This window comes from Epinephelus lanceolatus, chromosome 19 (genome assembly GCF_041903045.1).
Source record: "Epinephelus lanceolatus isolate andai-2023 chromosome 19, ASM4190304v1, whole genome shotgun sequence".
NCBI classification, from domain to species: domain Eukaryota; kingdom Metazoa; phylum Chordata; class Actinopteri; order Perciformes; family Serranidae; genus Epinephelus; species Epinephelus lanceolatus.
The window spans coordinates 41,509,943-41,523,519 of NC_135752.1; the positions used below are offsets into that span (position 1 = coordinate 41,509,943).

At 41.4% G+C, this 13,577-nt stretch overlaps 2 protein-coding genes across 2 annotated transcripts in view; one reads left to right on the forward strand and one right to left on the reverse strand.

The window, feature by feature from the left end:
- Window positions 1–7,363, forward strand: part of LOC144458773 (uncharacterized) — a 51,091-nt gene extending 43,728 nt beyond the window's left edge. Inside the window, exon 3 of the mRNA XM_078162217.1 lies at window positions 1,426–7,363. Within this exon, the coding sequence (XP_078018343.1) occupies window positions 1,434–3,485 (2,052 nt within the window). The 5' untranslated portion in view covers window positions 1,426–1,433 and the 3' untranslated portion in view covers window positions 3,486–7,363. The remainder of the gene's footprint in view (window positions 1–1,425) is intronic.
- LOC117269783 (uncharacterized) overlaps window positions 1–13,577 on the reverse strand; it is a 65,725-nt gene that overhangs the window by 51,066 nt on the left and 1,082 nt on the right. The gene's annotated exons all lie outside the window — the stretch shown is intronic.

The window sequence follows — 13,577 nt, forward strand, 5'->3', positions numbered from 1 at the left end:
TCATCATCATCACACACACTGTCTCTCTAACACTCCCTGATGTCTGATTTCTGCCTTCACAGCCCAGGGCTCGATTCAGAGACACACATAGTCACACAAGAGCAGTCATCTCTTCAAGACTGCAGGAAACATGACTATCTTGAGTCTATCTTTGTTCATCTTGTTGTTATTTCTAAATACGGAGAGATCTAAAGGCAACCTTAGAAAAGACAGAGAAGGATGTCGTTTTTGCATTTTTTAGTCATGAAGAAAACGTTTAGCCTGTAAAACCACACATTCCAAGGATTTATTAGCAGGGTTAATAAAAAACATATATCATTTTTACATTACACGAGTGTACCACTTCCTTTAGCACTTTGTTTTCTTACTCAAAGGATTTTTAGGGGTGTCTGGTACAGCAACTAAATCAAATATGGCATCAAGCCAAACTTTGCTATCCTCTTCCCCTGAGTCTAATGGAGAAAGGACAGCACTGGACTAGCACTATAGCTGTCCTACTTCCATATCCAGCAGCATCTTAAGGTCCAGGTACAGTCGGGCGGTGGTGAGCGGCTAGTGGCGAGTGCTTGCTGCCTGGTGACAAAATTTTGTTGCGCGGCCAAGCGTGGGGCTGACGCGTACCTCCAAAAATTGAGACCACGCGGCACCTCGCGGTATTATGCCAGGGAAGACGTCGCGCACTAGCAACTTTTTTCACACCTGAGCCTTTAGTGTTTGGTTTTCTTTTCCCATTTCTCCCTCAACTTTGTGCCCACACTTAGCTCAAAATCTATTTACTGAGATAAACGTAACTCCTGTGTTATGCCATGGTTTAAGTAATTCTATTATTCAATCCTTCGGGATAAATAAAGTGTCTGTCCGTCCGTCTATCTATCTATAACTAAACTGCTGTTACCACTTCACTTGAAGTTTCTTGTCAGCTCCGACTAGTGAAGAAAATGAGCAAACTTCCACACATCATCGGAACAATATGTACTTGCATGCTGATAATTATCATGTGGTGAGGCAGGCTGCTACCTGTGTTAATTTTGGCAGCTATTTTCAATTTAGTTTTAGTCATTACATGAATTTAGTTGTAAGTCTAAGTCATATTTTAGAAATTTCTGTCTTCCCAAAGGCAGTTGGCTTGGAATCTATTGGATTCGAACACCGACTTCGTTCAGGAGGTTCTCATTGGCTATGATCCAAGACATTTCCCACCAAATTAAATTTATTTGTTGCATGCAACTTCATGTCATGATATCGGTACCTCATTGATGGAGTAACCACAAGTATAATATCTATGAGTTCTGGTGTGTCCATCCTCCTGATCTTGATGGACAGATCCCCCCTGGCTTGTATTAGTAATAGAAATTGTATTTTGCATTTGTTTGTGTTTTGTCAAAGCACTTGCATGACATCTTCTTTATCTGCTTCGTTGAACAGCACACACCATGGAAATTGCTAAGGCCACTCAGGGTCTCACCACTGCAGCAGATATGCGAGAGACCACAAAGATGCTGATGCAGCCTAATGCAAACTGGGAAGAGTACCTGACTCCTGCCCCCCTCTCCATCGCCATCATGGGGGAGCTCGTCTTCATCTCCTCATCTGATGACTTCTCCATCAACAAGAACCCCCCAGAGAAGGGCTACAAGTACATACAATACCCAGACTCGTTCAGGGCCTGCCTCATGCAAATCTGTAACTCAGGCTGGCATGCATTCAATGAGGCCCACAAGAATATGGATCAGATCCGCCTTCACACAGCCACAGTTCCTGATTACATGAAGGCAGCAGTCAAGCTCCTTTTCAATGCACCTGATGAAGTTATTGACAAGCTCCTGCCAAATCAGCTGGAAAACATTCGCACCATTGCAGATGAATGTGTGACACTGTCAGGCAGTGTTGAAAAGAAGTACACAGATGTCATCAACTTAATCCAGGAACTGTTGGCAGCCTGTGTCAATGCTGAACGCTTCCATGGAGAAGAGCTGGAGAAGGTGAAGATGAAGATTAAGGAAAATGAAATACGGGAGAAGACCGCCACTGAGCTTAAAGAACGGTCCAAGAAAGCAATGGAGGCCATGGAAAAGGAAATAAATGAAGCACAAGATAGCTACAAGAAAGCAATGGACTCTCTTCCCTCCGGATGGGAAATGATTGGAATGGATGTGGTTGAAGGACTTTCAAAGGCAGTGACAGGATTGGTTAATGGAGTCGTTAACCTGGTAAGTTCTCCAATAAAAACAATCAGCGATTCAGCAGAAACACTCATAGACAAATTCCAAGGAAAGGAATCGCAAAATGAAAACGTAGATGTGCTCTCAGTCGGCTGTAAGTCTGCAGAGATTCTTTCCATTGTAGGAACTCTTACACAGTATTTGAAGGAAGGGAAAATAGCCTGGCAGGACCTGTATGATCAGAAAGCACAATCCACAAAGACAAACTGGTCTCAAGCTCAATTCAAAAGAATCTCTGGGGCCTTAAAGAAGATGAAAGGGAGCAAACTTCAGAATGATGCTCTGAACCTTTGTGAGCTGGGTATTAACATCTGTGAAGAACTGGCCACATATAAACCTGGTGAAAATTGGGGTGACAAGAAAGAAGCAGAGCTCATAGAGAAACTGAAGAAACTGGATGAAGAATCCCTCATCTTTGACACCAAAAGCAAAAAAGTACTGGGCTCTCCAGCTCTTTCTCCTACATCACCAATGATGAGCAAAGCACAGAGCGAAACAGGAGATCAGTCTGCCAGTCAGAGAGCAGCAGATAACGCTCGTTTCAAAATTGAGCAGAGCCGAGAACAACTCAAGGTAACACGGGAGGCCTATGAGAAGTCTGTGGAGAGAATGGAGCAGAATCAGAGGGAGCTGACTGAGATCTTGGTTGAAATGCAGAGCTGTAAGATCAAGGAGATTGACTTTGAAACCACCATCAAGATGCTGGTCAAGGGTCTCGATGCCATGGGCAGAGTCAAAGAGCAGTGGGAGAAGATGGTGCGCTTCTTCCAGATGATTTCTAACATCGTCAAATGCACCCTCAGCAAGACACTGAAAGATTTCGTCTCAACAGCTGATGATACAAAGAAACTCAGTTACAACAATAAACTATTTGTCAAAGACATGCTGTACAACCAGGCCTTCCAAGCCTCCAATGTTGCCAGTCTGGTCCACATGATCTCAGGGACCTACACTGAAGTGTCCAACAAGTACCTGATGGACAGAGTGAGCAGCCTGGGCAAGCTCATGGCCATGGATAAGGAGAAGCCAGAATTCCTTCAAGAGCGTTTGGAGCTGCAACAGTCCTGCACAGCAGCTCAGGAGGGCATCCTTATGCTGGTCCTCAAGAACAAGAAGGAGTTTGAGAGGAAGACAGATGACAGGATGGCAGAAATAGAGAATGGTCTGAAAGCAATTCTGCCAGCTGCCCCACCCCAGGAGACTGAGAGGATCAAAGAAATAGTTCAAGCTGGGTTTGGTGGAGGAGAAGAGGATTACTACTAGAACAAAGTTTCTACCAGTTATGAAACTGTCACCTAATTCTGATCGTCACCTATTTTTTTCATTACTTTTATTGATCAATCAAACAAATCTTCAATGATGTTTTAGATTGTTATCTTGTCCTGATGTTTGACTCAAGTTTAGAGGGGAAACTAGTGATTACTGTGTGCTTGTGGTATTCTGCAACTCTGTGCTTCACTGGAAATCTGATTGGTCTGTCTTTTTCCATTATTGATCATTGATCAATCATCCTTACAGATTTTGATTCTTTTATCATTACTGGTGATTTTAATATTCACATTGACAATCCTACAGACATCTCTTCTAAAGAGTGTAGTGTAACGAGCTTCAACCGACTAGAAAGCTGTGTTGGGCTTTCTGATACCATCCTTAGATGGGATCCATTCATGGGCCAATTTTATGTAACTTGTGCATGCCCCCCCTTGATGAAATATTTCAAGAGTACAAAGTGGCATATCATAGCTATGCAGATGACACACAGGTCTAACTTGCACTGTCACCAAACGATTTAAGTCCTATTGACTCCTTATGTCTTTGCCTTGAAAAAGTAAATACCTGGATGCAGCAGATTTTTTTAAAACTTAATCAGAGCAAGACTGAGATTATTTTATTTTAGGAACAAAGAGGATAGATCACAAATAGGTGCCTACTTAGAATCTAAAGCACTTACACCTAGGACTCAAGTAAAAAACTTGGGAGTCATCTTGGATGGGGACCTGACTATGAATGATCACATCAAAAGCATTAAAAAAATCAGCATTCTGGCATCTCAGAAACAGCTAAGATCAGAGATTTTGTTGAAAAGCTTATTCATGCTTTCATATCCTGTAGGGTAGATTATTGTTATGGCCTCCTAACTGGCCTCCCCGAAAAGTCCATTAGACAGATTCAATTAATTCGACAAGCTGCCTCTAGACTATTAACCAAGACTAAAAGAGAGATCACATTACACCCATTCTTAAATCTTTACATTGGCTCCCAGTTAATTTCAGAATTGATTTCTCTCTCGTATCCTATTACTGCATCTTGCTAACTCGGTCATTCTGGATGTCACTAACTCGGCTTCTTCTCCGGAGCCTTTGTGCTCCACTGTCTCTCAGATTAACTCATATCACAGCGGTGCCTGGTGAAGTGTCAAAAATCGGTGCCTGGAAGTGGGCCTGTAGGCTCCCGACCTTGAACCTCTTGTCTCTTATCAGGTGTCCTCAGATGTCGATTTGGTATCTTAGGCTCAGCTGGTAAATACTTAAAGAAACACTGGAAACAGGCAAAGTCCGATGCAATCAAGTTTAATGTGTCAACAGGCTTTAACACATACAACTTAGCGAGTCAGACTCCGGAGTGTGACTGAAAACCTGCTCTCAGAACCCTGGCTTATATGCTGGTGGAGATTCAAATGAGTCTCCACCTCTTTTTGCTAATCTTTCCCTCTTAAGACCAATTCTATTGGTGGAAAACCTTTCTTTGTGTCCAATTCTGATTGGGCCCATTTTTAATGGTGTAATGCAGCCTGGAATTTCCCAAGTTTTCTTCCCTTAGGTCTGGTTTCGCTTTCACTCTATTTTTAAAAAAAACATGTGTATTTTGGGGACTTTCTATACAGTCCTCAGTGCTCTTAGTCTTATGCAAGGTGAACCTTTAGAGTGCAATCTGTGAATGTGTGTATGTATTACAGCATTTGAGTATGTGTTTCATCGTTTAACAAGACACAGTGTGTTCTTTCAGTAGGTGCATACAACATGATTACAAAGTCTGGTGCTATGAGTACTTTGACACATACAGCAATGTTTTATCATATTTAAATGTAGATCAAAGAGCTTTATAATGCCTTATACATAAAAACATGATTATATGAGTTTCTTAATCAATTTATACATCTTAACCTTACTGTTTGATCTGTTGGCACAAACTTTTACACTACACTGGACAGCGTGACGTGTGTGGTTGTGCTGCTGCCGTGGTCCTGCCAGATGCCTCCTGCTGCTGCTGCCATCATTAGTCATTAGTCATACTTCTACTGTTATTATACACATATGACTATTGTCACACATGTATACTGCCAGATATTAATACATACTTTCAACATATTGTACCACAGTAGCCAGAACTATAACTATAATATTATTACTTTCATTAATGTTGTTGTAAGCTACTGTCATTACCTGCATCTCTCTCTCTGTCTCTCTCTCTCTGTCTCTGTCTCTCTCTCTCTCTCTCTCTCTGTCTCATTGTGTCATACAGATTACTGTTAATTTATTATGCTGATCTGTTCTGTACGACATCTATTGCACGTCTGTCCGTCCTGGAAGAGGGATCCCTCCTCAGTTGCTCTTCCTGAGGTTTCTACCGTTTTTTTTCCCCGTTAAAGGGTTTTTTTTTGGGGAGTTTTTCCTGATCAGCTGTGAGGGTCATAAGGACAGAGGGATGTCGTATGCTGTAAAGCCCTGTGAGGCAAATTGTGATTTGTGATATTGGGCTTTATAAATGAAATTGAATTGAATTGAATTTCAAGGTTCTACTCCTAATATGTAAGTCACTAAATGGACGTGGCCCCAAATATTTTTCTGAAATTTTTCCACAATATACACCTGGTAGAGAGCTTAGATCTGCTGGAACTGGTCAATTGATAGTCCCCAGGGTTAAAACTAAGCAGGGAGAAATGGCATTTAGCTGTTCTGCCACACAGCGCTGGAATCAGCTTCCAATAGATATTCAATCTGGAAATCCAAAGGTAAAAAAAAACGGAAGTGCAGGGGCCTCGGCGATCGCTAGCTGTTAGCTGTTAACGTTAGCTGTTAGCGGTGTCTGTAATAACCATAGACTGTATAAAAATAAGGTAATAACTCATTAAACGGTCCGTGAAAAAAACATTTTTCCAGCGGATATCTTAGTTACAACATGATTGAGCTAGCAAAGCAGTTTTGTGTTGCTATGTGTGGTATTTATTCAGTTATGGGAAATCACGATATCTAGAAAGCATCAGTGGCTGCAGCTGACAGGGACAGCTAAGTTAGCAAAGCTAACATTGGGACGTCATCTGTTAAAAGCCTCCCGTTGTCGAATACGACATGAAACTACTCCAGTTAGCTCAATCATGTTGTAACTCAGAAATCTGCTGAAAAAAAAAAAAATTCACGTTGACGAGACGGCGTTTTGGGTGGAGCGGTCGCTATGGATGCGGAACTTGCTGTTTCTGTAGGTACACATTTCCTGGGGACACTTGCACGTCTCGGCCGCGCCCCCTCCATTGTGATCAGAACTTACAGGGTAAGTCTTGGACATTTTTGTAAAATGTCAAGTTGGTGCAATGGAATGTCACTTGTGTTAAATTTGAAGTATTGCACACAATTGAAAGACATTCAAAACACTTTTAATTGAATTAACATCATAGTGTAGACTGATCACAGTTGTGACATTTCCCATATGGCAGGGAATCTGCAGTCGCAGTCTCTTGTCCCGCTTCTGACATTATACCTTTGGCTAATTTTCACTCTCTGTCCTGATGAACCACACCTCACATTTTCCAATATTTACCCAGTAATTTGCATTAAATGAATCCAGATTATATAATTTACATTCATAATGATTATTTCCTTACACGTTTTTTACTGTGTAAGTATGAGGCTCTCTCTGGGTGTAATCTTAAGTGTCAGCGATAATTGTTATGGTGTTGACGGTAGATAGTCTAAACAGTGACCTACAGCAACTTTACCATATTTACAAAAGTGAGTTACAAAATCACTAATGCAAGTTCTGCTCATATATGTATTATTTCATTAATTATTGAAGCCCAAGCACAATGTGATGCCATTTATAGACATATGTAATCCATCAGGGAGGTCTGAATAAAACACCAACATGGAGTGTGGCTCTGTTTCATTGTGTAATATTTGAGACTGATTCAACTACTCTTCATTCATATGTCCAGGATTTGATCAACTCTGAGGTATCTCATGGACAAATTATTCGTATTATAATGTACCAAGAGCAATACATGGGTTTCAGTCACATTACTTTTTTTGTCGTGGCTGCCATATTTAGGACTGATTGGGGTTGATCTAGATAGACAACAGGTTGTGATTGGATGTTATTGAAGAAGGTCCTTATCACAGGGCTTCACGGTCCCTTTCAGGGTGGAGCAAAGTTACAGTGACGCGTTGTGAAACCCAGTGGGTGAGATCTATGGTAAAAATGTTTATGACAGCTGTAACAACAATACTTTAAGTTAGTTTCTCGTGAGATGGAATCTTTAGATTGACCTGCATGCATTTGCATTAAAAGCATTGCATTGCACTGAGACAATATTTGACCAAGAAGCCCCAAGAAGCTGCTGCAGAGGGGCCTTCTCTGATATCTCCTCCACTCTCTGAAGAATATAAGTTCAGCCAGTTATTGGTGGTCTCTGACACACTGCTATGTTGTCATTTTGATCATTATTAATATTATTATAATGTCATTATTAGTACTGTTGAATGTTCCAGTGCATATAGTGCTTCACTTTATATGAAGTAGAATGACACAACAGACTTAAAGCAGTGGTGTAACAGTATGGATGTACTGGATTCAGCACACCACCTCACTACCTCACGACTTCCAGTGAGACTGTAACTGTATGTTACTGCTGCAGTCATGTTTCTAATGTAAATATGGCCAAATCCAGAAACGTTGTTGTTGTTTCTATCAAATATATCAATCAATAATATCACAATATTCACATCACTTACACATGCAACTCATGCTGGCCTGTACATCTGGATGTTTTTGTCCATTTGTCCGCACATGGAGGCTATGAAAGTCTGTTTTTACAATGTCAATAAGTTGGCCAAGCCTTTAAACATTTATAAACCACCATAGTGACGGAAAACAATGGCAACTGTCGCTCGCACACAGTTCCCAATTTTCATCTGAATGCAATATTGCCACATATTTGACTTTTTTAAAAGGAGTCCATTGAAGAATACCAACAGTATCTATTATTAAAATCTGTCTTACCTACTTGTATTATTATGGTAAAAGCAAAGTCAGTCATGAAAGGCATGCATGGGTGAGTGTCAGGCGAGTTGTGGAGGTGTTGAAGGTGCAAACCAAAACCAAAGATGCTCAGTGGATGTCAGCTGAAAGGAAGGGAGAGACCGGGGCTGCAGTCGAAAAGTCCCTGCTATCGTCTATTCCTAACCACTTTTCCTTGACCTCAATGGAAAACGTCACGAGGTCAAGGGAAGATGTGAAGGAGATTTCATAAGGACTTAGGAAAAGACAGCTGCGGTGCTGAGAAAATCCGACTGCACTTACGCTGGGCTACATATTGACGTGGGTTGCTGTGGTGAAACTACAATGTTCTGAAGATGGACTACAAAATGCACACAATGAGAACATATGGGGTGTACGTTCTCATCGTGTTGTTTCATGCAGGATATATAAACGTGGACAACACGGTGAAAGATATTGTTTAATTACTAAGGTCGGAATTGAATTAAAAAAAAATATAGGCTACCAGCCACAAACTGAAACGAAATTGTCACACTGAGAATGTTTGCTCACACTCACCCGTCTGAATCCCAAGTAGTAAAATGAATTGATGATATTACTAAAGGCTGGCAATACAATGCTCAAATGAATAAATGACTGATGTAAACTGAGCATATGTTATGGTGCGTGTCCCCGCCATCCACAGCTGTGTTCAACTTGTTTGTTTTATAACAGGATAAACAAATATTAAATGCATTATTTTGTTTTTCTGTGTGAATAAAAAAAGAACGGAAATCCACGTGCTTTTATCATTTTCTTCTTCAAATGGGCAGTTGGAGGCGAAATTAGACCGCAACCAGTAACCAACTTGTGTTTGGCCTTTATTGTTAAATCAATATTATGTGCCCCTACTGCCAGTGGTTGAACTGTTAATTTTTAACAAGGGGGATGCAATGTAGCTTTAATTTTTTTGCGTGCACACATCGTCAAATATGACAGCACTGATGTGCAAAATTAATCAAGATAAAGAAAAATGGCATGACCTATACCTGCTGCCTTTAAAAACACAAATAATGCAGTAGTATTGCTATTGCAATACAGGCATAAAAACATTTTAGAGTATTCATAAGAGTAGTTCTGAAATAGCTGTGAAAATTAATCTTAGAGTCACTCTTATCCTACAGACATTTCCTTAGCCAGTTATAATTTCTCCTTACCTGTGAAGCCTTGGGCTGATAATTGGTGCTGCTGTCAGATCCCTGTCCTGATACCTGCCTGGTTTCTCCCTGTTCCTCTTCTATCTATTGCAATAATATAGATAATAAATGTGCAAAGCAAAATTTATCAATAGAATTAGGAATAGTAGTGGTGACATAGCTGTGGAAATTAATCGCACAGTCACTTTCATGCTCTGGATATTTCCCTCAGCCAGTTATAATCTCTCCTCACCTGTGAAGACCCTGCATGATCATCCTTGCTGGCCTCTGGTCCACTGTCTCCTTCCTGACCCTGCTCTTTATATTGTGGCAATAAAGATTAAAAAAATATGTGGAAAGCAATAGTGAGCACAAGTTCTTATTAAGGAGGAGTGGATTTATTCCTAACATGAAACTAAGCGATTTTACATAGGTAACAATAACATTAGTGTTCTTGTTAACTAGCTTAACTTGATATATTGGCATCTATTAATTAGTCATCATTTAGCGAACATTATCTACATGCAACAGCATCACTCAACTTACACTGTTTGTTTGGAAGAAACTGTGCAAGGTTTTTTGCTTCTTTCTGGCCGGTTTGCTGCACTGCCCAGCAGCACACGTGATTGATTCAGATCACAACAGACAACATGTGTATGCGGCCTGGCGCCGTCTACTCATGGTGTGTTTAAAGACGGCTCGGAAAAACGCATTACCGCATGTTAAAAACGAATTGAACGGTTGTAACGGCTGTAAAAAGTGCGGGGGACAGAGGACACAGATACGGGAAGTGCGGTGGACATGTCCCCTGTGTCCCCCCCTCAAATTACGTCCGTGCCTGCACACACAGATTCTAGTTAAACAAGGGGGATGCTTTTTGGTCAATTTTCTAACAAAGGGGATGGCATCCCCCCTCAATTCGACCACTGCCTACTGCACTGATAGACAGACAAATAATAAATAATAGTAATATTAATAATAAAAGGGACGCTGCTGTGCCTCGTGCGTAAATGCGCACAGCGTCTCTCTTTACGGGGAAACGCGCTTATTGTTTCTGCTGCAGGGTGGGGTGCTCACTGTAGGTATTTAATAACCTCAGGCAGATATCTTTTAACGTTACAGTTGTAGTGAGTGGCGCTTTTTCTGTTTGTCCCACCCCGTAACCTTAGACAGGAAGTAAACAGACATCAGCTGTTTCCAATCTAGCCTCCCCTTAAAAGGAGTCATAGCTAGCTAGGTGAGCGCTGCCTCGCTGCCTCCTGTTTTCGTTACCGCTGTTGAAGGGTTTACATCAGACTAAGGTATGTTTCTTTTTTCCTCGGTTCTGTGTAGATGTAGTTATGCATGTAGATTTATTAGGATTTCGCTGGCCTCTCTGCAGGTGCTGTGACGGGTATACGCAAGCGGGTCGGGATTTGTGTTAGCCTCCCTCACTGCAGTTGTACAACACACGTGTAGGCCGACAAGTGTGGCGTGTGTATGGGCCCTGACGATCACATGTAACTGGATGTTTAAAGGTATGCCCTTCATAGACACCAACTTAAATTCACATACATATTATAGTGTACGCTATATCAAAACACTGACGTGCGCTTCTCCTCATGGGAGCAGGGTAACATGACGATGGCTTGCGGACGAGTTAGCTCCATGTTATTTGTCTGAGGTAATGCAGTATAGCTCCTAGAAGCCTACCTTGCTTACAGTCGTACAGACCTGAAGCTAATATTGCTCTTTGTTTTACTTTTATTAGCAAGAGCTCTGCCACTGCTGTTTTTGTCCCCTAATTATTTATTGTATACTTTGTCTCGGATTACCAGTGTTTATTTTCTGTAATTTGCATTTGGTTTTATTTATTGTTTTTAATAATTTCTTTTGGGTCTTATTGGGTTAGTTAAGTTGTTAGTTCTGTGTTATGGTAACAGTGGCCTGAGTCTGTTTCAACATTTGCCAAACCAACTGTCTAGTGCCATTCTTGAAATCGGGGGTTTCTTGCTAGTAGTAGGCTGGTTGGGTTGCTAGGCCCCACGGGTGGTGGGTGATTGGGTGGAGGGCTCACCTCTTCCTTCAACTCGTCTTGCATGCCTTCCATTGTGCCTCTAACCCGTGTGCCATCTTTCTAACAGTGACCATTGTTACTGCATGCCATTTTGTTGTGCCCTGCTAATCATGTGTGTTTTTGTCTTGCAGTGTTACGTCGCATGACACACAGGTGGTGGTGGTGAATAGGGGTGGGAATCTTTGGGCACCTCACGATTCGATTACGATTACGATTCAGGGGCTATGATTCGATTATAAAACAATTATTGATGCATCTTTAATTTATGTATATTGATGCACTTTTTCACAACACACATTTCTTTTTGTCTCACTGAATAAGCATTCAACACTTGCAATTTTTAAAAACAGTGCATTTGTAATAAGAAAGAGTTGAATTCATTTCCATTATATTTTATTAAACATATAAATGGAAATGCTTGCAAACTGGAAAGTTACAACTTCGTTGTACGGAACCAAAGGTAACAACAGGTATCTTAAATCACAAGATAAAATGCGCAGTTTGAGTAACAAATGATTCGGTGGCGACAGACGTCCACGCATCACATGTAACCGCGTTCCTGCCTGCCTGCCTTCAACAGTGAGGCCATGACTTCTGTTTTGGTTTGATGGTAGAGTGTCGGTGAAATAGCGTCGGGATGGGATGGTGTATCTGGGCTCCAGTGTATGCAGCAGTGCTCGAAATCCCTGATTTTCCACGACAGAATAAGGACGCAAATCCTTGGCAATAAATGCTGCGACAGCCTTCGTAATTCGCTTCGCCTTTTCCGATGAGGGTGGCAGCTTTCTAATTGCTTCCTCGATTGTTCTCTGGTCGGTAGCGCCACTAGTTGCGGCAGCAACAACATCCTGCCGTCTCCTCCGTCAGGTGGAATCTAGTTACATGGCTTCTCATGTTTGTTGTGTTGCCAAAGTATTTTATTTTAGCACGACACAGCTTACATATAACGTGGCTCTTGTCCAGTTCGCTTCCGCCGTCAACGTTGTAGAAGCCGAAGTATTTCCACACATCTGCTTTTAAATTAGAAGAAGCTGTTCAGCTCTCACGGCGAGGTGGGTAGCGGTCAGCCATGTTTGTTTTCCTCTGTGCGCGTGTCAGCGTGTCTGCTCCAGGTGCGCATCCCAAAGTGTCCTGGAAATGACACGTACCGCGCTTCTTAGTTCCGCATTATTTAGAACCTTCTGTATTACTCTAATTAACAGATTTAAATAATCGAAATTTGAACGTTTGTGAATCGATTCAGATTCGTCCACGTCCGAATCGCGATGCATCTAAGAATCGGAAATTTCCCCCACCCCTAGTGGTGAAGCACCCTTCCCTCTCCCCTCACTTCCCCCAAACTGTGGTTTCCTGGGCACCCTTCCCCCCTGTGCTGGTAATGAACTTCCCGTAATCAATTTAGGATTTTTAACGTCTATTTTGTAATAAAGAAATTTTTTTTTTTTTAAATAACGGTCTCTTCCTTTTTAACAGGATATAACAGTTAAATTAATTGTTTTCTTAATAAATTTTTTCGCGCATTGGACTTGAAACGCACGTCTCTGCTCCTCCTTCTTTATCTAAGAACTTGTGTGTGTGAATATATATATATTGAGGGTATACTCTCTGGGTGAAATTCCCAGAGTGGCGTTGTCGGGTTCATGTAGTCTGGGGTTGGGGCAGACCCCCCAATATATATATGAACAAGTTATGGCATGAGATGTTTAATGCTTCATAAACAGTGGTAACTTAGATGGTGATCTCCTTCCTTTCTCGGTCATGTTGATCTTTTTCTTTCCTAATCTGACTTTGAGTTTGTGAATGGTGTGTAAATATTGCCGCCGCAATGACTTGTGGGATGGAATTATCTCCTTT